At 40.4% G+C, this 25,361-nt stretch overlaps 2 protein-coding genes across 8 annotated transcripts in view; one reads left to right on the top strand and one right to left on the bottom strand.

Annotated features, from left to right (window-relative positions):
* Window positions 1–2,335, top strand: part of SIAH1 (siah E3 ubiquitin protein ligase 1) — a 28,794-nt gene extending 26,459 nt beyond the window's left edge. For all 5 annotated transcript variants that reach the window (XM_082437725.1, XM_082437721.1, XM_082437723.1 and 2 more), the window contains one exon: window positions 572–2,335. In XM_082437725.1, the coding sequence (XP_082293851.1) occupies window positions 574–1,422 (849 nt within the window). In that variant the 5' untranslated portion in view covers window positions 572–573 and the 3' untranslated portion in view covers window positions 1,423–2,335. The remainder of the gene's footprint in view (window positions 1–571) is intronic.
* Window positions 2,336–9,114: 6,779 nt separating this feature from the next.
* The window catches only part of LONP2 (lon peptidase 2, peroxisomal), a 95,684-nt gene continuing 79,437 nt past the window's right edge, over window positions 9,115–25,361 (bottom strand). For all 3 annotated transcript variants that reach the window (XM_082437698.1, XM_082437697.1, XM_082437699.1), the window contains 4 exons: window positions 22,033–22,175; window positions 13,643–13,850; window positions 13,038–13,228; window positions 9,115–9,537 (listed from right to left, as the gene is read on the bottom strand). In XM_082437698.1, coding sequence (XP_082293824.1) covers window positions 9,316–9,537; window positions 13,038–13,228; window positions 13,643–13,850; window positions 22,033–22,175 — 764 coding nt within the window. In that variant the 3' untranslated portion in view covers window positions 9,115–9,315. The remainder of the gene's footprint in view (window positions 9,538–13,037; window positions 13,229–13,642; window positions 13,851–22,032; window positions 22,176–25,361) is intronic.

Genomic DNA, 25,361 nt, shown 5'->3' with positions numbered 1-25,361 from the left:
CCTTCCCCTTGTAACCCCTTCCCTTCCCCCAATACACCTCTAGAGCAGATAACTGTTCACCATTAGGAGGAGTTAATCATAGTGCCCTGGTGATCCTTTGGATCACGTATAACTCACTGGAGCTATCAACAGCTGACTTAAGAATGAGAAAGAAATAGAATGAGTAGGGCAGTTGAACACAGAGAGGGAGGAGATCCAGTCAAAACTGATTGCATTGAACTTAAACTACTTGTACAGTGTTCCTTAGTTGTTTATGGTCCAATTTCTATTTTAGCATTTATTACATACAGTCCATCCAAGGATGATTTTTTTTTAACATTTTTTAGAGAAAAGGAATTCTAAATGTGCTCTGGAACATTTTGAAAAGAGATTTTATCCAGTGTACAATGCACATATTTCGTGTAATTTATGTTTTTTTAAACCCTGTTTTCCTTTATTCTTTTGCTTACAGTAAATTTTGCATGAAACTTAAGTATTTCTGGCATGTAAACATTATTTATATAAAACAAGTTATAGTTGTAATTATTTTTCTCCTGCCTCCTTTTATTTTTATTTATGTTTTTTATTACAGAAATGAGCCGTCAGACTGCAACAGCATTACCTACTGGAACCTCAAAGTGTACACCATCCCAGAGGGTACCTGCCCTGACTGGCACAACTGCGTCCAACAATGACTTGGCGAGTCTTTTTGAGTGTCCGGTCTGCTTTGACTATGTGTTACCACCCATTCTTCAGTGTCAGAGTGGCCATCTTGTTTGTAGCAACTGTCGCCCAAAGCTCACATGTTGTCCAACTTGCCGGGGCCCGTTGGGATCCATTCGCAACTTGGCTATGGAGAAGGTGGCCAATTCAGTACTTTTCCCTTGTAAATATGCCTCTTCTGGATGTGAAATAACTCTGCCACACACAGAAAAAGCAGACCACGAAGAGCTCTGTGAGTTTAGGCCTTATTCCTGTCCGTGCCCTGGTGCTTCCTGTAAATGGCAAGGCTCTTTGGATGCTGTAATGCCGCATCTGATGCATCAGCATAAGTCTATTACAACCCTGCAGGGAGAGGATATAGTTTTCCTTGCTACAGACATTAATCTTCCTGGTGCTGTTGACTGGGTGATGATGCAGTCCTGTTTTGGCTTTCACTTCATGTTAGTCTTGGAGAAACAGGAAAAATACGATGGTCACCAGCAATTCTTTGCAATTGTACAGCTGATAGGAACACGCAAGCAAGCTGAAAATTTTGCTTATCGACTTGAGCTAAATGGTCATAGGCGGCGATTGACTTGGGAAGCCACTCCTCGATCTATTCATGAGGGAATTGCAACAGCCATTATGAATAGTGACTGCCTAGTCTTTGACACCAGCATTGCACAGCTTTTTGCAGAAAATGGCAATTTAGGCATCAATGTAACTATTTCCATGTGTTGAAATGGCAATCAAACATTTTCTGGCCAGTGTTTAAAACCGTTGCATTCAATTTCACAGAGAATAAGGCACCTGTCTGCCTACCAACCAGAAGCTTTTGGTAGGTGGAAGCTAGACACATGAAGGTAAATAAAAGGAAAGGCTGTTAAATACAGGAAACAGTTGCATGTAGTAACACTAATATATTTAAAAATAAGTCAACAGTAAACCACTGAAAAAAAATATATATATATACACCCAAGATGGGCATCTTTTGTATTAAGAAAGGAAGCATTGTAAAATAATTCTGAATTTGTGTTTGTTGTAGATTGAGTGTACTGTTAAAAAATATTGGGTTCTTGTTTTTTGTTTTGTTTTTTTTGTGTGCGTGTGCGTGCGTGAGTGTGTGTGTGTTTGGGTTTTTTTTCCTTTAACTGACAAGCCATGTTGAGTGGTCTTGGACCACTGCTTTTCCCCTATGTGAGTCAATACAATACATAGTGCTGCTGTGTGTGTGTATTTTTTTGTGTGTATTTGCTAATTTTTATTCTAATTTTTCATTAAATAAATTTGACCTTCTTTTCTGTAATTCAGGTTTTTCCTCACTTTTTTTTTGTACCTTTTTAAAGTTAGTGTCTTTGATATGCATAATTGTTTATGGTAAAATTTATACATATGTGTTCAATACATATTTTCTTTTTCCCCCATTAATCAGTTCATTAGAAATATTTTAAATTCAACTATTTTGTGAAGATACGAGTTTCAGAAAGGAAAGGTAACATCGGAAGAATTATCAGAAGCTATTTAAAGCAGCTATAAAGTGATCTCTCTCTCTGTCTCTCTCTCTGTCTCTCTCTCTCTTTTCTCCAGTTGAGTCATACCTTCAAACTTATTCTTTGTAAGGTTAGGGAGTACCGATTTTTTTTTTTTTTTTTTTTTTAAATACTGGGAAAAAAAAATCAGGCTCTCCCCCTCCTCCCAAATATCTTGGACAGATCACATATGTTTAAAATTTGTTCTTGTATTTATTGGTTTTGCAAAAGAAGGCATCGTCTCACACAGTATTTGTAATTAAAAGCAAGTCATTTGTTTAAAAAAAAAGAGGCAGTTTGCAAAAAAAAATGTTTTTGGTCTTTTATAATTCTCATTAAAAGAATATCTGGCAAATTAAAAACTCTTACGTGTCTGCTTTAGCTCCAAGTTTGATTAAAATCCGAAGTTATTTTCCTGTTAAATTCTGTATTTTATAGCCAAAAGCAATGTACTATGTACTTTGAATTTTGGTAGATAGAGATCTGTTCTAAAGTACAGTAAAAGAATGGGTATATGGTCTCTGTTTGGCCTACACAGAATCTTGTTTTTTCCTTCCTCTTGCTTAGATTTTGATTCTCACAACTCTGTTAGGAGGCCAATTAGTTAAAATGCTGATCACTTTTCCCCCCTTTTTAACAACAAAAAAATGAGTTAGTATTTTATAGCCTCGTGGTTAAGAGCCTGGTTCCTGCAGCCAGACTTCAGGGACTACATGCCTATGCTAGCTGTAACTCACTAATCATCACTAATCAGCTGTGTGATCTTGGGTTCCAGTTTACTAGTGAAAACTGAAATGAGGTTAATTATGGTAGCCACATCCAAGGGTTAAATGGGATGGATACAAGTTACCTAGGACAGTGCTCTGTACATAATAAGCTAACCCAACGTGTTAGCTGCTTTTAGTATACCTGTAACTACCACCATATAGTTAACTGATGTGAGTTAGCCTGAAGCACCTAGCAAGATTCTGAAATTGCCTTCTGATTGGCCAGAGATCATTTTATTTTGTGTGGTTTTTATGGGTACCCTAAACATAGGAAGTCAGTTAAAAATAATTTGGACTTCCCCTTACCCCCCCACCAATTCTGGATAACAAAATTTACTTCTGTTAACCATTTTCAGGAAAGAAGGTTGTGTAGTTTCTCTCCTACGTAAGCCTTATTTTTTGAATTGGTTATAACTTGTGCTTGTGTAGCCATTTTTGTGGCGAAAGGAAACAGGTCAACCACCAGTGTATATCCAGGTCTATTCCTCCTATTAGTATGTGTGTTTAGAAAAGCAGTTTTTCCTCCTCATTTAGTATACTGAATATTTTTGTGGAGGTATATCATTTGTATTTAAAATATTTTAAAATGTTTCTTTGATTATAAAACATTTCTTTGATATATGTGTTCAATATATAGACTTTGGCACACGCAGTAGAGTCTGTAGTCTTATCCATTCAGAGACGACTACAAACATTTTCGTTTTTCTAGTTCTTTATGTGTATTTACATGTGTTTACACACATTTATTTAGAAATCATATAATTTGGGATTGTGTAACTATGTAACTCCCTCGCGCCCCTACAGATAACATGATCATCTAAGCATTTAATAATCTTGGAAAAACATCATTTGGGGTAACTTTTGTGAAGATTGACTGTAGTTTTAGCCAGGTCCCCAGTGTTGGATATTTGCTTTGCCCAGTTTTTCCAGGTAAATTTTTTTGGCTGATTATAAATAGCCTGTGAACATTTCTCTGTTTTCTGGTTATATTCTTCAGGTTCTTTTTTATTTTCTTTAAAGGTCTTGATACTTTTTTCATTGCTTTCTGGAGAGGTTTCAGTGGAAACTTATGGTAGCAGTGCGAAGGATTTTGCCTTTCATTGTAACGTCATGTCATGTTTTGCCACTTTATGCCTAAGAGAGTAAATTTTGTGTGTTTGATAGGTAATAAGGTTGATATTTTAATATTTGTTAACTATACTTCTTCTTATTTGTCTTCATATTTTTGGCCTATAGGGATAATGTGATCTAGAGCCGTATTTATTTCTTGGTCCATTTGAGATTTGATTTATGAGATCTAACTCTTGTTCTTAAATCATCTATATTTATAATCAATATTCTACTTTTTCCTATTGATGCCCCCACCCCTTCTGGTGTCTTGGTGTTTTCTTTCAGGGGATTATATAGGGTAGGGGTAGGTGATACTCTTTGTTCTTTTACATTCTTAAACTTGAATTCATCCTGTTGAACTGAATCATGGACCAGTTTAATATGCTAACGATTGTTGGCGAATGTTTTCTTTTGCTTTGAGTGATTTTTATTATAATATGTATAACTTTTTAATTTAAAAGGCCCACAATTTTACAAACTTTAAACTTAAGTGAAGCAAATGGCTATAGATGTTTTTGGCTCACCAAAAAATCTTAGTCATCTTCCCTGCCCCCGCCAAGCTCAAGAGCTCTATATCCAGGAACATCTGCAATGATTCTACTAATGGAATTTTATTTCACTCAGGTTCCTGAGTGGAAAAATTGGTCAGTAACCCAAATTAAAAAACAAAACACTGGATCAAACTTAAAACATACCTGGGGGCCAGGCCAGTCTGTGACTGGTGCATTAGACTAGAGTAAGATTAGAACACATAGGGTGAATTGAGTGACCTACCAACTAGTACTGTAGTCATTTATGTAAGTTAAATAAGAAAGGTACACACAGAACGTTTTGAAAATCTATAGATTGAATGCACTGCTAGAACCTTAGTCATTCCCCTCCCCACCTACCTGTTGCGCATGTTCCAAACATAAAGGATGATTTGGTGGCTTACTGCGTACGATCTTAAGCTAGTTGAGTCATTTACCAAAAGAAACTCACATTTTCCTAAAAACAGCATCATCCCCCAAATTCAAGCATCTCCTAAAATGTAAAGTGTGGGCTGTAGGTTCTAACTGCCTGGGTTTGAATTCTGACCCTTTACCTACTAACTTTGACTTAACTTTGCTCTAAGTTCCTTCTCTGTAAAGGCTGTAGTTGTGTCTACCTCGTAAGGGAATGAGGATGGCTAAGTGTGCTGTAAAGTGCTTAGTCCTTATGCCTGGCACTATAGCTTCATTGCCGAACCATTTTCCTTAACTTTATACAGCCTTAAGAATTTTCTTTGAAAATAATTTATTTTTCTTAGGCCTTTCTAAATTCTGAAAAGTAGAAACAATGGTTTGAAGGAATACTTGGTTTTATAATAAAGTCACATTTTGACAAGCTTGCACTGTCATGTCAAGATTAGGATTTAGCCTAAAGGGTTGTGTTCCTATTGCCTGGAAATGTACTGACAATATGTTAGAGCTCAACTTAATTAAAAAATTTTTAATACGAAAGATTTTTTATGAGGTCCAAGAATGTTAAATACATTCTTTAGCTCATTGATAGTACCTACCATACCTAATATGTTCCAAATAAGTAAATTTTCATAGCAAATAAATCCTAGATTAAAAAAGAAACTTTTGATACAGCTGTTTAAAAACATTTCAGTAGCCATTCAGTGCATTTGCCTATTGTGTCCCTTCAGATCCTTTTAATATTTCTTTCTTTCCTGTTTTGGTGCTTTAAAAATTTTTCTAGTAACTGTAATTTTCATTGCAGTATCCACTAAATGTTATTAAAACAAAAAAGGAGCATAGCATTGGATCATAAATCATCAAATTGGATAATGACTGTACTTTTGTAGTCTTGACTTTTTAAGCTGCTGGATAAAATTTTCATGAAGATGGGCACTCAAATACAACGCATTTTTGCCAAAATAATGTGAGCTTGAACATGTTACACTTCATTAAAAAAAGTTCTTGATGTTTACATCTAATAAATAGTCCCAGACAAAATAAACTTTGGATTTGGAAGGAGAATTGGCAAAATTAACATTCTTTGTGGCTTAGTGTCAAGTCCCTTTAATTATAGTAAGGTTTTTCTCATTTCAGTGGTCAATAAAAGGAAAATGCAAAGTCAGCCCACTCTACCCTCAGCAGTTGGTTACCTCACAACATGGTAGACTTTGGTAAGGTTTAAATGTGGACCAGTCACCGAGCGCCGGGAGCTCCTCTTGGTAGACATGACTAGTCACTATGTTCAGATGATGGGAATCAGAAACCTGCATTTCAAGCAGCCTCTGCAACTCAGATGGCACTGGAAATGGAAATGAATTTGCAACCCCACTCTTCTTATGAAGAGGATCTGTGCTATGACCAGAATGCAAATCTTGACTGATGTCCCGGGAAGAAAAGGAGAGAAGGAAATCTTGTGTGTTTCACTCAGCACATAACTTTTACCTCCCCTTATTTAGAAAAATTCAGGTATGTTTAGTACACTTTAAATCCACTCATTTAGTCAGGAGACCTTAACTATGGTCCAAAAGATTTGTAGGCTGATGTTAAATAGGATCACTCATTCTGATGGCATCTTCCACTGTATACAGGTGATTGAAAGCAGTAAATCTCTGACATGGTTTACAGTAAGGTTCAAACAGAAGGGGCAAAGCCAAGTGAAAACCACTGAAGGGGCAGAGCTAAGTAAAAAATGTGTGCCTCAAGCAGTGTAAAATTTCTTGATTACCAAGGCACTTAAAGCTTTACGTAGTTTTAATACTTGAAGAGTTTTAAAAGCCCACATAAAAAGTGTGGAGAGCACTGGTTAAATACACAGATTCCCAAGCCCTCACCTCTATGCCTGCTGAATTGGAATTTAAGTTAGTTAGCAGTTCTCAAAAATCCTAGCTGACTGATACATGAGGGGTCTTTGGGAAACACTTTTACAAACAGTGCTAGGAAAAGATACTCAACCATTAGTCATCAGGGAAATGCAAATCAAAACCATGAGCTGCTTCTTTACACTCTCAGGATGGCCATTATCAATAATGAAAATAAGTGCTGGCAAGAATGTGGAGAAATTGGAACCTTTGTGTATTGCTGGTGAGAATGTCAAATGGTGTAGCTGTGGTGGGAAACATGGGTGGTTCCTCACGTATATTTCCAAAAGAATGAAAAACAAACAGACTCAAAGGGATAGATAGTTGTATGCTCATGTTCACAGCACAACAGTCTAGAGGTAGAAACAACAGATAAATGAATAAAATGTGGCATGTGCAGCAGTGGAATATTATTCAGTCTTAAAGAAATGAAATAATTGATACATGCTGCAACATGGATAAATGATGACACGCTAAGTGAAATAACGCCAGACCCAAAGGGCAGATATTCCACTTACATAAGGTACTTAGAATAGGAAAATTCATAGAGACAAAGTAAAATAGTGGCTACCAGGGTCTGGGGGACGGAGGAATGGGGAGTTACTTACTTTTTATTGGATACAGAGTTTCAGTTTAAGATGATGAAAAGGTTTTGGATATAGCTAGTGGTGATGGTTGTACATTAGTGTAATTAACAACCCTGAATTACACACTTCTAAGTTAAAATGGTAAATCATTTTGCCACAATTTAAAAAAAAGGTGAATAAAAGAACTCAGACTTAAAAAACCAAAAACAATGCTAGAGAAATGAAGGTCATACTGCTAATTTCATATATGTACGGGTTTTCTCAGTCAGCTCCTTTAGTAAGGAAAGGCATGCTCAAAGCCAGAGGGCACAGAAGATGCCCTACTGCTGTTCACAGACCAGTACAAAACTGCATACTCAGGACTCCTGAGGAAGAATACAGCTAACTAACTCCCACTTTTTAAAAGTGTGCTACGTTGCCACTGCTGGGTGGGACAAGGCAGAGCAACGTGGGTATGGATTAACTCCCTCTGGTTGCTGGAAACAAATTAACATCATAGTTTCTTCTACCTTGTAAGATGATTGTGCAGAAGGAATAAAATCATAGTAGTGATAAGATAGATAGTCAATGAAATGTTTTCCAAGTTCCCGGTGCTTGCTTTCTCCCACTGGCCATGGCCCTAGGTCTGCACTTGTCCTCCCAGAACACATTCAGATTTTTACCACCAGGTCTGAGCACAGTATTTGGGTAATTTGTATATCCCATCCTTAATCCAAGAAATTCCAAAGTATCTTTACATATCTGTTGTTATATTTTGTAATATAAGATTCTGAAGTCTATTACTGGCTGGAATAATGATTAGAAATTGTTCCGTGTTACTATATGTTGCATTCTAACTGTATCTTCACAATAACACTGATGAGTACGATTATTTGCATTTTAAAGGTAAGGAAAACTAAGAAGATAGATACAGAAAGTTCAAATGCTAGTAAGTAGAAGAGCCTAACTTCATAGTTATCCATATCCCGGACTGAATCACAGGAGAAGAGAGGCATGGAAAGGCTACCAGAACTGGGGATTGGCACAGGCAAACAAGCAACACAAGGGGAGGTGGCAGGAATCAGGATACCAAGTGTAGGGACCATCCCAGGATGGATGGCTGCCTCCCTCTGGGGACTGGACTTTTTTCTAAGATGACAGGCATTCAGGGCCAGTATGTTTCTGTCATGTGGGCCAACACATGCCACTATGCTGCTTCCCTCAGCAAAGGAAGGGTAGGAGGTATAGACCTCATCAAAGAGTTTGCTTCACTTGAACATTTTCCAAAAAGACTAATAGTTGGCTATTATTTTCACCTTTGCCCAGTTCCCCTTCTGATTGCTTTCAGGGGCCAATAAAGTCTACAGGTGAATCTGCTAAGGTAATGGTCTATACCAATGGTTCTTGACCTTGACTACACATCAGAATCATCTGGGTGGCTTAGTAAAGCAGATTGGGTCTCACCCCCAGAGTCTGATTCAGAAGGTCTGCTGGTGGGTTTTGAGAATTGACATTTCTAACAAGTTCTCAGGTAATACAGATGCTTCTGTTTGGAACCACAAGAGAACCACTGTTCCATAACTTTCCAGGGACAGTAATGAGCCCATTCAAGACAAGAATTCAATTCCAATTTAATCAATTTATTAAACTGACATTTCTGTAATAACCACTTGCCACCACTTGAGTCAGGTTTGTTACTGCTGTGAGTAGGTTCGCAAATTAGGGACATTTTGCTTACCCCTGCTGGTGTGAATAAAATCATCCTGTCAGTACCTTTCGGCACTTTATAACTTAAAATTCTAAGAAGTTGAGATCTGGGCTTACAATTTGCTATTTAAGAGGCCAGGTGTGGTGCTGACAGTAAAGCCACCATCAAAAGCTGCGTTAAGAACTTCATCCAGGCAGGTTGCTGTGACAAAACTTAAATCCTGCCGGACATTGCCTGGGATTTCTTCAAGGTCTTTCTCATTCCTCTGAGGAATAATGACACGCTTCAATCCCGCTCTGTGTGCTGCCAGCACTTTGTCTTTAATTCCACCCACCTGTAAGGAGAGAAGAATGTTATTAAGGTTTATGATCATCCTCAGGCTGTCAAAGAAACCCTGACCCACCACCTTTCGCTGCTTTTTTAAAACATCCAAATCATCTTTCATTTTGCTACAGCATGAGCTAGGAAAGCCACTAAAAAGGTTAATAGTAAATTCTTTACATTTCAATTAGTATTATATTAAATCCTTTTAATGGAAAATTCTAAATTTTTGACAGGTATGAGCACCTCTTCTGTCCGTGATTCTCTTTTATATTGTCAAGGTTAACATTTATATTCCTTTCTGTACTCACAACAATCTTGTTTATAGGTTAATTCTGAAAAAGCATTACATTATTTTGACCATAAATACCATTCCTACAGAGCTTAGTTGCATGCCAGGATTATTTTCTTCTGTACAGGTTTAAAGCAATGACCTCTGTGCTGTGTGATGAAGAAAACATCTAGGCTCTTGTGGTGGTTTTAAAATATGTGTAAAATGGTCCCTTCAGAAGGTGGAGTCTAATTCCCCTCCCTCGAATGTGTGCCAGGCTTAGTGATTTACTTATGAGTGTGGTGGAAGTGATGCCGTGTGACTTTCAAGGTTAAGTCACAAAAAATAAGAGCTTCTGCCTGGATCTCTCTTGGATCTCTTGCCCTGCAGGTAGCTCAGGTAGCCCAGGTGTCTGAGGTCACCCCAGCAGTCCGGCCAACCAGGACCAATCTGCAGTCATGTGAGTGAACCACAACAGAAGCAGATGCCCCGCCCCAGTCAGCCTTCCGATGACTGCAACCGGGCTGGTATACGACTACATGATGAGAGACCCTGGGCCAGAAGAGCCCAGCTAAGCCTCTCTTGAGTTCCTGCCCCACAGAAACTAAGAATAATAACTGCTGTTTTGGGGTGGTGTGTATGAGTAATAGGTAACAGACACAAGTCTCAGTCATGCCACGCGGAACACGCGACCCCTGGAGACAGCCCTCAGAAGCCTGCTCCCGCCTGTGGCACCAGACAGGCTGGGCTCTAGGCCTTTCTGCACAGCGGCCATCCTAGCACACTGTCACTCTCTTGCCAGGCTTTTGCTTTATGCTGCTGAACTACACTTTCAACGTAACTTCTTCAGAAAGAGTGTGAGATAAACGGATTCCCTGCACGTATGGAAATGTCTATCTTGCATTCACATTTGATTGACGGTAAGGCTGTGTATACAAGACTTGATTTAAACCCATTTTCCCTCAGAGTCTTGAAGGTGCTGTGTATCTAGGGTCACGGATGAGAAAGCTTCTTCCTCGGTGATCTGAAAAGTCACGAGGATGCAATCCTTTTTCCTTGTTGGTATAGGCCCTTTCAATCTGAACATAGCCTTAAATTCTAGGAAATGCTCCATTATTTCCATGACAATTTGTTCTCTTCCATTTTCTCTGTTTAGTTAGATGTTGGACTTGTCAGATTGTTTTTTCTATTATTTTTTTCTGAATAGTTCATCGACCAATTCCTAAAACCACTGTTTTAAATTCACGAGCTCTGTCTTATCCTCTGTTCTTGAATTACGTTTTCTCCAGACTTAGCAGGTCTTTCTCTTAAATGCTGCTGCTTTTCTCCATGTCTCCCATAATAGTTTAAAACTGAAGGCTTACTCAGAGCTGCTGTGGCTTCTCCTCTGCTGGAGGTGGGGAAGCCTTTACCTGCGTGCAATTTGCTCTTGAGTGCAGGGGACCTAGTGGTAGAACCATTTGTTCTATGGAGATTGCAACGAATCCCCTGGTTTTCGTTTCCCACCCCCTTCCTTTTCTCCTGGTCTGAACCTTCTGGCTCTGAACCAGTGCTTTTCAACAGATTCCTGCTGGGAAGACTGTCTCTACCTCCAATTCTGTTACATCAGCTGGGGACACTTCTATCTTCTAGAAGTTGGCTGAACCATCAGCTGATGGCTCCCCACTCATTTTTTTTTTAACATCTTTATTGGAGTATAATTGCTTTACAATGGTGTGTCCCCCTCATTTTTTTTTTTTAATATTTTTCATTTATTTATTTTTGGCTGCCTTGGGTCTTCATTGCTGCGTGCGGGCTTTCTCTAGTTGCAGCTAGCGGGGGCTGCTCTTCATTGCGGTGCGCGGGCTTCTCACTGCGGTGGCTTCTCTTGTTGCAGAGCATGGGCTCTAGGTGCGCAGGCTTCAGTAGTTGTGGCTCACAGGCTCAGGAGTTGTGGCTCGTGGGCTCTAGAGCGCAGGCTCAGTAGTTGTGGAGCACGGGCTTAGTTGCTCCGCAGCATGTGGGATCTTCCCGGACTAGGACTCAAACCCGTGTGCCCTGCGTTGGCAGGCGGATTCTTAACCACTGCGCCACGGGGGAAGTCCTCCCCCCTCATTTTTGACTGTTATAATTTATTCCCTTTATTCCTTGCTTAGCTTACCATTTTGAACTAGGAAACTATAAAGTTTATGGTCAGTAAAGCATTTGCTCATTTCCTTTTAGTAGTACAGCTAGTATTAACCACTACTGTCACTAGAAATGCAGTAGTTCTGGGGTAAGGTGAAGAAAAGAGATCGACATTCCTATTGAGTATAGATATACAGTTATATCATAGTAAATAAGGTTTAGAATATGACTTTCTGGTTGAATTAAATTTAAAAAATCAGGGAACTGAGAGCATTTTTTGTGATCCTAATTGGTGATTCTATGACCTACTTTCACCATTACCTCATAAAATAAAGGCGCTCTCAGAATAAAGAACATTCATTTTTTTCTCATTTTGCTACTGAACTCACCAAAACTTTATTGTAGTCTGGTACTACTAACTAATGACTTAAACCTCTAAATGATCTCTCAAGTTCTATGCATTTTTCAGTGTTTTTATAAGTAGTTATGATATAGGTTGGAGCCCTAAAGCCTCATATGTACAGAACTTTTTCAAAATTTAGCAATTAGGCATGGTTAGTCTTTACTACAATTTCCATTTTATACTACTTCTTTTCTATATTATTTTTTTATCAATCTATCAATTACAGTAATCTAAGTTATCTATAGGCGGATAGGAGGTCTCATAGGAATTCCAAAAGGTGAGAATTGGGCTTAAAGTTTAAAAATAGCTACCATCCTATTTTACACACATGCCATATATTTAACAATTCGTTAACTAGAACAAAGCCTCAAATCTTCACCTGAACAGCTGATATTTCTGGTGACCAGACTGATATTTTTTTCTGTAAGCAAGTCTTCTTTTTTAGTAGAAGGGAAAACATGGGGAAAATGGTCAGTCTTTCCTTTATTTGATCAAAATTTAAAAATCTGAATTACAGATATAAAAATTTAGTATGTGTTTAAAACTACGCTATTGATAGAAAGAAGGCAAACCACTATTAGTTTAGATTTTAAAATAATTTAATATGTGTTTAAAACTAAGCTATTGATAGGAAGAAGGCAAACCACTATTAATTTAGATTTTAAAATGCTATTAATAAAAATTTTAAATTAAAAAATTTAAAAACCATATAAATAGGTTTCTTCATACATACTGGAAGAACAAGACCTCGCAGTGTGATTTCACCAGTCATGGCTACATCTGAACACACCAGCCGCCCACTAAAAAGTGAGGCGAGACAGGTTGCTATGGTAACTCCAGCAGATGGTCCATCTTTTGTGACAGCTCCAGCTGGGAAGTGCAGATGGATGTCTGTGTTCTCAAGAAGATCAAAACTTCCAGAAGCTTTAAAAAAGGAAAAAAGGATTTTGATGTAGAAAAATTAAACCTGTTTTCTTTTTCTCCGAAAAAAGAAAATCAAAGAGATAAAAATGAATGTTTCGGGTAAATAAATCCTTCAAAATATTAATGGGCAGTATAAGTAAAGTGGGGGTCTGGAAGAACAGCTTCATTCTATTCCAAGTAGCAGGAAAAACAAAACAAACCCTTGGAGTCAGTTTCCAGCTCAGGTTCCAGTCAAACAGTCCTCAACTGGGAACTAGAATTTCCACGGGAATTCAAGAGCAAAGGTCTGTGCTTTAAGTGGTAACTGGATCTGTCTCTGAACTGTGGGATGCCTCCTGGGTCACGATCCCAAGGCTCTCCTGTGCCCGCGGCTGCACCCACCCCCCACCCCACTCCCCGGGGTGGGTCGCTCACCATTGGTCAGATGGTATTTCTTGGCGTTGCTGCGGAGCCAGCTGATAGCCAGGTGGGCAGACTCCTTCATGACGTCCCCCAGCTGGCCGGTCAGAGTTAACTGGCCTTCGCCATCCATCCGACTCGCCTCCACAAACATGATTTCCCCACCTAAGGGAGTCCAAGCCAAACCTATCGCCACTCCTGGCTGACTCAGACGCTCAGACACCTTGAGAGAAAGAAGGAAAATGATTGGTAAGGCCAACAAGAGCCGAATTCTTTTCAGGCTGACCTAATCACAAGCGTTGGCTCTTCCTCAGAGGGCTTAAGCTTAAGCTGCACCTCAAAGTACTTATTACTGCACATGACTTGGAGTCACATAGGGCTTTTTTGCCAAGAGAAACTTTGGCATTTATCAGAAACAATTTTACCTTAAAGTATGTGTGAATGACTCTGATTCTTAAGCACCACATCTAGTTACACATGCCCTAATTTTCAAGGAACAAGCGCAATCGTTTTATCTATCTCAATGCTTTTATTAGGCTGCATATTTAAAAACACTACAGCACCGAACTTCATATTAGGCAATCATAAATTTGCTTCTGGAAGTAGAAATGCTCTTTTCAACATACTTTTGAGAAGTGTTAGCTCCAGAGGCCAAGGTATATATTAAAACCCCTGGATCTTACTTCCCCGCCACTCATCTTTACTTTATTGCTGCAGAGACACTATAAAATGCTACTTTACTATGTCCTGGATCCTTTCTGTGTGCTCGGAGGCCCACTGTGCTGCCTCACTTCCATATTAAACTGATCGTGTCACTCACTGGTGATTTCAAGCCAAATAGGTTAACACATCCAAGTTATGAAAACATATCAAAAGTAACAGTTGAAAGACAGTCATGTTAACTTTTATCGCACACTCTGAGCCTCCAAATTTCTTATCCTATAGAAGTTATCCATGTTAGAAGAACTGGGCACAATATGTCAACCCAGCACTAATGCAATCATGAGATTTTTCCACCGAGAGGTAACTTTCTCACTAAGGAGCAGTGGAGTCTATAGCCTGAGTTTCTGGCTAAAGGGCTGGGTGGCTGATGCTTACTTCTTTTCCAAGGGGCTTAGATGCTGAAAATCCTGATTTTAAATGGATGTGTGACACCCATTGAAGCTATTGGGCACTTATTTTTAGTAGTAAACATAAAAGCCTATTTTTTAAGTTGGTTTTATATTTAAAATTTTAATTTTATATTTAATGATACGTTAGAGACTGGGAAGGCCCGGTTGCACTGCTGGCTGAGTTGAGGCTGTGCACCATGGATTTCACCTTCCCTCAGCTTTGCATTTGCCCTGTTTTCTATCTATTTGAGGAGAAAGACGCAAAAGATCAGTACTATTTAAGGAAAACATAGAAACAACTATTTATAGAAGTGTTCACAAGGCTTGTTCTTGCTAATATGAAATCAATTCTCTATACCTGAACGACATCTACTTTGGGTGGGAACTTGTCAGGGGTTCCTGTTTTTACTGCATGGCTCTTTTCTAGGGCTGACTGAACCAGTCCTAAAGAATTATCCTCAATATACTGAATCCTGTGCTAATTTAACAGAAAAAGCCATATAATATAGCACAACTTCATTAGCTATAATGAGAACAATCCCTTTTTTTAACAGCTAAATCCTCAAAACTCATTTTGTCAGAATAATACCAAACATGTCCCCAAAGAATCAGAAGTAGGATTCATGTTGATTACCACATTGCTTCAAGAAACCACGCCAGTTTCCAACACTCTCCATCTGCTGGAGAGTCGTGGTGCTCTGGGTAAAAGTAACTGGTCCGTTGTTCATTGAAAGGACAGGGGGTAGATAAGTACACGTGACCAAACCAAAACCATCCAGGCTCGTAATCACTTTATTCTAACTTGATGGTAAGTGCTGAAATATTAACCTGAAGATGGGACCAGTGACAAATCTGTGTAACTCAACAACAACATACACGGGTGGGAGAACTGAGGGCAGGAGTTACTATCAAACCTAGAGTCTCGTGATCAGGCTAATAGCAGTTATCTAAGAAGTAAAGAATCTGTAATTCTTAGACTTGGAGTCATATTCTTCAAAGCCATGTGTTCTGAAATTGTAACAATTCTCTTAACAACCAAGCATCCAGTTTCTATGTATTTTTCCCTCAGAAATAATGAGTGCAAGTAAGTATGAATTTAAAAGATAAGATATATGCTCTTTCTTGCTCCTGAATGCAGTTTCCCAGCCTCTTAAACCCTTTATACAGAACAATTTGTATTTTACAGACTTCCCTAACAAGTGATTCAATAATTTCAAAACTATGTTTATCTACTGGTACTTTTCTACCAGTTTCTAATTCCATTACTGGTTTGTGGAATCATCAATTATATTAGCCAAGACAGGCCTAGGCTTGATGCTTGAACGTTTTTCCCTCTAAATGTCAAAGCGGAACAGCAGTATCTCAAGTTCACTTCTGTCATTCAATTTCCCTTGAAACTGGTGCTTCAAGTTTCCTTTATCTGTTAACTAAATCTTGTTCAAAGAAATGGTCATTTTCTTCTGTAATAATTCTATCAATCATGTAAATATGCAGACTGAGGAAGTGTTTAAAATAGTTAATGAAAAACCTAATTAATAATAGGATATGTCTTATAAAGTATGATTGCATTCTGAACACTTCAATGATAGCAGTGTTTAAGGAGCATTTGAGCATCTAATCATTGCCAATTTCACACTGTTCTTTCCTCTCGATTAACTTAAAATAGTGATATTTAGTGATATTTGACTGAAATAGTAAATATGTACAACTCTTTGTGACCCTTCCAAACCTAGACCAACACTTACAGTTTTAATACCTTGTTATTTACTGCTGCAGCCATCAGAGGGACTAAGAGTTTTACCTTCATCCAATGGGTGCTTTACTGGCAATGGGAGCCTGGCCCCATCATGGATCATAGGGATATCAAGTGAAAACCTCTGAGCGGTGATAGACTACCTACCTAACCACATCAGATAAGGGGCCGCTTACCCCCCAGCACGGGGAGTGCAACAGACCATCTAGCCAGTGCCTGTATCTACAGAGAGCCCTGCAGAGGCAAGGGTCCGTGTCTGGGGAGTTGGGACAGGTGTCACAGGAGAGACTGAGCGGTCTTGAAGTCTGCTGGGCAGAAAAGGGCCAGGAAGCCTTTTCACAGCAGAGAGGCCAGCAGGTGCCAAGGACTCGAGACAGGAATAATATTGTGGGCCTTCTCGCCAGGGACAGGCACAGTGCCTCGCAAAACCTGAGCTGTCAGATGGCTGCGGTATGTGTGCAGGTTCGTGCCTCATAACGCTTACACCACACGTTGGTTTGTTTTCTATAGCTTGTACAGCATTTTTTATGCTCCCGCCAGGGTTGTCACCACGGCGGCTCTCCATCTGCCAACTTCTTTAAAGTCTCTAGGAATATTTGATTTTTCCAGTTGTGAACTTGTTTGCTTTGGAGGGGTGCCGGGGTCGGCCACCGTCACCTCTGGAAGCTGCACGACACAGCCCCGGTCTGGCGTGGCACCGGCACTGCTGAGAGCCAGCTGCTTGCCGGCCCTTCAGTAAGGCCTTTCCTTGGTACCACCGGCTGGTGGTGGGCCAGGCTGAGTGCAGTATCGGTGCTGTCCTAACAGGGGCATGGGGCACAGCAGGTCTGAACGGAGAGGGAGGAAGAAGGGATTTACTACCATGACTCTTTGGGCATTTCGTTAGTGTTTATACACTTTACTCATTTCTAGCACCTGCTTTTGTCTGTCTGCAATGCAAGCACCCTGATGGAATCTCCTGGAATTCACCTGTGGATGCATTCTATTCAGGACGTTTTTTGAAATCTGCATGTCTTGTCTCTTCTTCCCTTTATTACTACTTTTTCTAAAGGCAGTGACCTTTGCATAAGGACTTTTTGTGCACCACTGAGGCTTTCATACAAACTATGAATGGAGTCAGGAATTCTCAGACGACACATTCTCAGGATTAGCAGACTGGACAAAACACAGACGCTCGTGGCTTGGATGACTGGTTTTCTGAGGCTGAAAATCAAATTTATCCTGGAAAGACTAGAGTTTATGTGTTCTTCTGATTGTGTCACCACATTTGCAGTCTATGAGATTGATTGTTACCTCCAGAGATATATAGGAACTCTATATGTTGGGTTTTTTTTTTGCGGGGGGGGTGTCAACTGCAGGATTGTATTATATTTATATAATGTATCTAATTATGTATATATATCTAATATGCAGATAATATATATGTGTGTGTGTATATATGTATCTCATAATGCGGAGGCTTCTCCTGGCTTCACTAGGATGAAAATGAAAGTTATCAGATTCTCATCTCCCCCCAAAGAGGTTCATGTAATCAATAAAAGTAACTGCAACCACGTTTACCATTATTAATGGCAATCTCATAACTGACCAGATCAAATACGACTCAACAGCTGCGTCCTTCCTAAACCCTCCACGCAGGGACCCGGGCCTGCCTCTGAGGTGTTCTGAGAAGCAGTCAGGGAGAATGAAGTCTCGGCTGCCCCAGACGCCGGCACCTGCCCCACCCTCTCCCACTCTCTCTCTCATAATGCAGGGCGATCTGTTATTCTTTAAAAGTGGGTGTTTAACTGATCTTGCTTCTTTAGGAAACTTTATTGTATTTGAAAAGGTGACTCATGATACTGTTCCTAAATTTGAAATCTAGACAAAATTTTAGGAACTCATTTTTCAACCTGCTGAGAGAATTCTAAACGGATGTAACACGGGTAAAAGTGTGCCTTCTCATCTTTCCTCCTCACTGTTAGTTTGCTAGGTCAGTAACATTTTTGGTACTAACGTATTTTTGCAGACTCATCTTCAATGAAAATAAAGCACGGTAAGGGGTGGTATAGGTTATTAAAGCAAATATAAAATTAGGGTTATAATAAAAATAATAGGGACTTTTACTTTTGTGACTGGGCATAGGTCTATTTGTTTTTAGGGTGTTTGGTGGTTGCAGGAACAAGTATTTGTTTGTTTTTTTAGCATGTACCGGGCACTATGGTGGGTGCCTTATATACATTAACTCAGCAGATTCTAAACACTCTCTAAAACCTACATATAATTCCCCCCATGCATCGGATGACGCCAGCACAGTCAAGGAGGCGGGGTTCATCATGGTGAGTGACAGGCCTCTTCCTCCTCCTACTAAGCCCTGCTTACGGCAGCTGGCTTCCCATCTTCATTCTCTGCTCACTGCCTTCTATATGCAAACCCACTCTTCTCCTTCCTGACCACCCTGAGTCCCGCCATCACCCTGGGTTTCTTCAGTGAGTACCTGAGACTCGCGCAACCCGGCCTCTCTGTCTCTAAACACCCCTTAACTCCAAAAGCACGCTCCTTACCCTCACCCAGCCACCCTTCTCCCGGCCCTTATTGCCAACAGAAGCCATACGACCTCCGAAATCTGAATTTAACCACCCCCTTCCCCGACCACCACTTTTTCATCCTTCTAGCGCACTTGTACTCAAGACCATCAACTCTACCTCCTTCACATTATACACCAGCTCTGTCCCAGCTTTACTGCTCTCCTTGTGCACGAATACTCCTTTGTTCCAGCGTTATCATCTTTTCCTTGTGATTACTCAATACTCTCAGCCCCCCTTCTCCATCACACCCCGCCACGGGGGATCCTCATCACAGACCACCGCCTCCTTCACACTGGGGACCCCACCGCCTCGCACTGCCCCAAAGACTCTGCTCCTGTGGTACCACCTCTCTCTCCAGCAACCTCAGTCTGACTCTCTCTACTGGACTATTCTGACCAGCAAACAGGCTGCCATTTGTTACCACACTCCCTTTGACCTCCATCCTCCCTTCTAGCCACCTCACTTCTCTGCAGTCGTTCACAGGCAACCTTCTGAAAGAGCTGCCTACAAACGACTTCTACTTCCCCACCTTCCATTCCCTCTGCAACACACTCCCATCACGCCCTGTGAACCCACTCTGTCAAGGTCACCTACAACCTCCACGCTGTCAAATCCAGTACACAGCCAGCAAACACATGTGCATGTTCCCCCTTCCTGAGAGTCTCTGCCTTTGTTGTCATGGCGGCACAACATCCTTGTTTTGCTCTTACCTGACCGCCTGCTCCTTCTTAGTTTCTCTCTGTCTGTCCTGAGGGCTCCTCTTCCCCTACGTGACCCTAACTGTCCAGGGCCTGCTCCTAGGCTCCCTGCTCTTTCCTCCGTATCCTTTTCCTTTGGTGATCTCAACGTTCCCAGGACTTTAAAAATCCTCTATTTTCTAACAACTCTATAATTTATATCTCCCATTCCAAAACAGAGTACTATAGTTGGTAAGAATAGAAATGAAAATCTGAGGGAGAGCAGGTATGCCTTTTTGTTAAACTGCTGTACTTCAAGCAATTCTCTTTTAGCAGGAAAGGGCAGGAACTAGCTTGGCTGCAGGGTATTGTAGGAGAGTGGAAAGAATACTGGACTTGAGTTGGCTGATCTGAGTTTAAAGATTGGCCTCGCTAATTGCACCTTATGTGAATTTGCATGATTCATTTAATTTCCTTAAGCTCTTTCCCTGTGTGTAAAATGGACGACCCCTAGCACACTGATGGACCTTGTGGACAGTAAAGAAAAGTTCCATAAATCTTAATTTCATGGATGCAAAAGCTGAGGCAGACAGTGGTTATATAATTTGGGGCTGATGGTCATCAGACCACTAAAGGTAGACAAAGAAACCCCTGGCGCCAGGGTAAATTCTCTCAACTGTGGAAAATATGAACAAAATGTTCCAAACTCCCAGATACCAGACCTTCTATTCTAAGATGCTATTTATAGAAGGGAAAATGGCTACTGGATTCATGCTGGTGAAAGTGTTCATACGTAATAGCTCAGATGCTACAAGGAAAATAAAATAGTTTTTGCAGTGATATCAAACAGAGCTATTAAGCAGTGTTTATAAAATTTCTCTTTTCTGTCCTTTGGTTCCTTCTCTGCCAAAGCTCCAAGAATGTCAGCAATGCTTCCAAACCTAACAGGAGCAGTCATGGCTGGGAGAGAAGGGTCTATGCAACAGAAACACGCATCCATCTTTTGTTTTTATCAACTGCTCTGGTGTAAATTCCCAAAGAATGGCTGGCATGTACTGTTCTGGAAAGCCAAGAGAAAAAAGCCCGCCGGACATGCAGGAGCAGAACCTGTTTCCACTGTCACTCACACAATCACTGGGTTCACTCGGAGCAGGAAAGCAGCTTTGGCCCACGTTCTCAACCAAAACAAGTTTTGCTCCACTTCTTTCAACACTTCAAAATTTAAATCCATCCACAGTATCTTAAGAATTCAAATAACCAAAATAATGTTTCTGATTCTATCGTTCAGGACCAGGTTTACTGCCAACAGTAAACGCGTGCTATTCTTGTAGCTGAGAGCTTTGCAGAACTAAATGACTAGCTCAGAGTTTAAGTAAATAAACAAGATGGGTTTGGGGGCTACTTCTCCTCTTCTCCGTTTTAAGACTTGAGGAAAATCATGTTTACTGGTAGTGATTTCAAATGCTGGATGGAGAGATTATCTTCTGCATAATTCACCAGATATATCTTCTGCAAACCTTTTTTCCTTTACACAGACAAGGTGATGGTAAAGCTTCTGAAGAAAGATGCTAATAAGTTCAGTAGTAAAATACATACTCTTTCTAGTAAATGCCCCAGGAAAGCTCATATAAGCATCCTATAAAGTATATCACAATACCTCAGCAGTCACAGCTTCCAACACCTATTTCTATCCCGCTCCCTCGACTCAGTCCTGCTCCCAAGGCCCTTATGGCTCCGCGTTCCGCTATGAGGGATAGTTAGGGGAGACAGATGGAAATAGGGAAGGACTTGCATGTCGGTTTAACCCGAAAGGAACTAGTGATAACAATGAAAGAACAGATCCTGAAAGATGCCATCTGGTCTGCACTAGAGCAGCCTGAAGCTAAAGCCAGGCTCATGTCCTCAGGCATTCTGTACTCGGTTGTTTCCCTCCATCCTCCCTCCAAGTCTTTGATAGCACAAAGGAGTACTTAACTAAAGCACACACAACAGGAATATAGAATTTCTAAGGAGGAAAGTCAGAGAAAGTCAGAGACACTGTTCTTAAAATAGAACTGGATGCAAAGAATAAGATCAGACTGGGTTTCCAAAAGAGGATGTGGCCAGGGTCTCTGGCGCTCTGCAAAAGCCGTATTATCACATTAAGCACCAAAATTTAATACCATAGAGAACACAAGTTTCCAATCTTAAGACAAAATTCAGCCTCCCCAGATACCCAAATCTACTTCTCCCCCAATCTATTAGGCAACCAGCAGAGTAAACTGGTGGGTATCAACAAAGGAACGAGAATGATCACCTCCATTTCATACATCGGGGGCCCGAGGATGTCTTTCAGAGCATGGAAGTCGATCAAAATTGGCATTTCAGGTGGTAGGGCCAAGTCGGTAGTGTCACTGGTAGATTCCGGTTTTGTATCTTCTAAGATGTGTTCTCTGTAACCTAAGAGAAAATTTTATTTAAGAATTCTCAGAGATTTGCAGGTATGAAAATTCATTAGCAGTAAATATCAAACAGAAGCTCAGTGGACTTCCAACCGTTCAGTCACCTTTATACATTTATTAAGGCACAAAAATTCACCTTGTGTACCTGTGGTACGCAACAGAAGAATCAGTCTTTCAAGAGCCCCCGGGGGTGACACAATGCATTGCCCTGTTCATTTACTTTCACTTGTTTGTCCTCCATCTTCCCCCATTAAAGTGTAAGCCCCAGGAGGGCAGCAACCTTGCCTGTCGTCTTTTCAACCATTATATTAAGCCAAGAGCAATGCCTGGCACTGTTCAACTGATGGCCTTTAGAGGCCAGATACTCAAGTGTCAGATGCAATAGATTACCTTGTACAATTCTCTGTGAAATCAACACAACTCAAACTGTTCAATTCCCTCCTCAGAGGAGTTGCATCAGGTGTCCCATTTCCTGACAGGCAACGTGAACTTGGAAATGACAGAACCCCTAGAAGCAATGCCTCTTGTGTAAACATATAGCTCAACTCCAAGGTTATTATTTTCCAATAAAAACGAATATAATTGTCATCGCCAGGGTAAGATAATATGAAGCCTGGCTTGAAATCCCTATAATAATGGACTATTTCCTTTACCTGCCTAAGAGCCCTGGTTGCTGACATCCTGTCGAAGGACTGACTCATTCTGGTTGAGATTAGACAACCAGGGAACAGGAGCCAATTGCCCTATGACCACCTTTTCTACTGGTGTTTGTAATTCCAACCTGAATAAAGAAAACTGTTACTTAAGTCTGTAGCCAGAAACCTAAAATGAGTAGAGGTTTAAAAATGTAGGAAATATCTGGCTCTGTTCATTTTCATTCCCTGCTTTTCTTTTCTTTTTGTTTTACCATAATTCTTCTAGTTCTTGTACTACCTCACAAAGTGCTTTAAAATATTTTTCTTTTATTACTTTCTTTACATATACCCTTCCTTCTGGAAATGATTACTGTATATATTAATATACGACACGTAATAATTATAAAGTCACCTCAACATTGTATATCCATATATATTTATTCTAGCTTTGCTATGATTCTTCTATTCTGATACCATGAAGTCAGAGGAATTGCTTTTCACTAACTCCTTTCTTTTCCAAAGTGATTACTGAAGACGTTTAATCATATTAGACCTTAATTTTAGATTCCAATGATAACTGGACACATCCTGGGGTGTCCCCAAATGACCCCCGTGCCTCACGGCCTTGCGGTGGCCCTCAGGGAAGGGCTCTTGGTCTACTCTCTTGCTGGCCTTAGGGGCTCCTCTTCAAGACTGAATTACAAGTGAAAACAGACAACAGTTCAGACTTTTTGCCACTTGCTGGCTATTTGACTTTATGCAAAACATGAAACCTCTCACTACCTATCTCTGCAGGACTCTTGTGACAATTAAAGGGAAAACCCTTTGTAGACTGCAAAGTGTAATACACACACTGTATCCTAAGTGTGGGTCTTGAGTTATACATAATCTCATAGTCATACCTCTGTAATGTCACTTGATCTTTCAAAGTTTGGCTCAACCAGATTCTAGGAAGTCTTCCCTGATCTTTCCAACTTCTTACAGCACTTACTTATCTGTTTCACTAAATTGAGCAATTCCTGGGTTACTCAGCAGCGTGTAGGAGATCTTCTGTCTGCTGCTCTGTTTGCAGCAACGTCAGTGACCAAGGGTGGGGAGGCACTTAAACCATCAGTTTAGCTACATGTAGATCTCAGAGCGGAACAGAAAGTAGGTGTCATTGCTTAATTAAAGTTAATGCACAGAAAAAAAAAGCACTACTGTCTAAGGTTACCGTACACTAAAAATGAAGGGCTCTGAAACTCTAGCCGATGCATAGAAGAGGCTGTGACTTTCTTTAGCCTGTTGTGTTTTGTGACGGGCTTTTCTGAGATCTAATTACTGTTGCCAGCCTGGAATTCACTATCACAGGAGGAAGTAAAGCTGGATGGGTGAAAGCCAACCCACATATGTAACCACTGCTTTGGGATATCCCATCCCTTTCCAAGTGGAGGAGTGAATTCAGTGCTTTGAGTACTGAGGGGGCTGGGGGTGTGGAGAGCTACTTCTAATGCATCTAGACCTTACAATGCAAAAGATGGCCATTTACTCCAGGCTCTAGGCACAGCAGCTGGGTGATGAAAAATGCAATAAACTTAGAACTAACCTGTGCTTCAAAATGTTCCATCATGGAGCACAAGCCTAGAGAACTAAAGCTCATGTCAAGAAAATGGTGCCAGCTAATCAGGAAAGACGGGCTGGCACTGGATTTTAAGAACCATCCACTGCACCTTGGGTAACGCAAAGTGCGAGTAAGAGAATGCTGGGTTTTCAGAGAATACACGCTCTGATTCCTCATTAAACATCATCTCGCCAACATGCCATTCAAGGAATGAGGCCCAGGTTAGAGCTGAACCCTGAGTCCTCGCACAAGCTTTAAGTACTCAGCTCTAGTGCCACGGTCTCCCTGGTCAGAAGGGATCGGCACCAAGAGGAGATAGTGGCAGAGTCCCTGGGCCTCATTACGGGCCTTGCCCCAGATCATAACATTCACGCCAGGTGGACTTTTTAAGGCAAGGCAAACAACAACAATAAAACAAAGTTCAACCTCCCTATAGGACATGGACCCTGTCCCACAAATCCTTCCTGTTGGAACTGCACAGTTAACTTTCTTCTTCTATGCCCTTATCTTGGGCTAAAACAGTGGTTCTTAACAAATGGGGAATAGTCACATGAAAAAATGATTATTTCACCAAGAAGCAAAGAAGTTTAAATTATAAAAACAAGATACATTTTCTGGTTACAAAATTAAAGTAACCAGTAAAGAAGTTTAAGAAATGACAAAGATCAATGGAAAAGAGAGTGGAGAGATCTTCTCAAATACTATTGCTTATGAAAATATAAATGGATTCAATCTTTCTGGAAAGCCATTTGTCAATATATTGAAAGTCTCCTAAATATTCACTATCTCACACCCAGTGATTCTATTGGGTTGGCCAAAAAGTTCCTTCGGCTTTTAAGTAAAAATAAAAGACACATTTTTCGTTTTCACCAAGAACTTTATTAAACGACGTATTCACCGTTTTGTTCCACTACCTTCCGCCATTTTTCAGGCAACATCATAATTCCAC

The sequence above is a fragment of the Balaenoptera physalus genome, assembly GCF_965194825.1.
Source record: "Balaenoptera physalus genome assembly, chromosome: 19".
In the NCBI taxonomy this organism is placed as follows: Eukaryota; Metazoa; Chordata; class Mammalia; order Artiodactyla; family Balaenopteridae; genus Balaenoptera; species Balaenoptera physalus.
The sequence above is the reverse complement of the archived record's forward strand: the minus strand, read 5'-3'. Positions and strand labels throughout refer to the sequence as shown.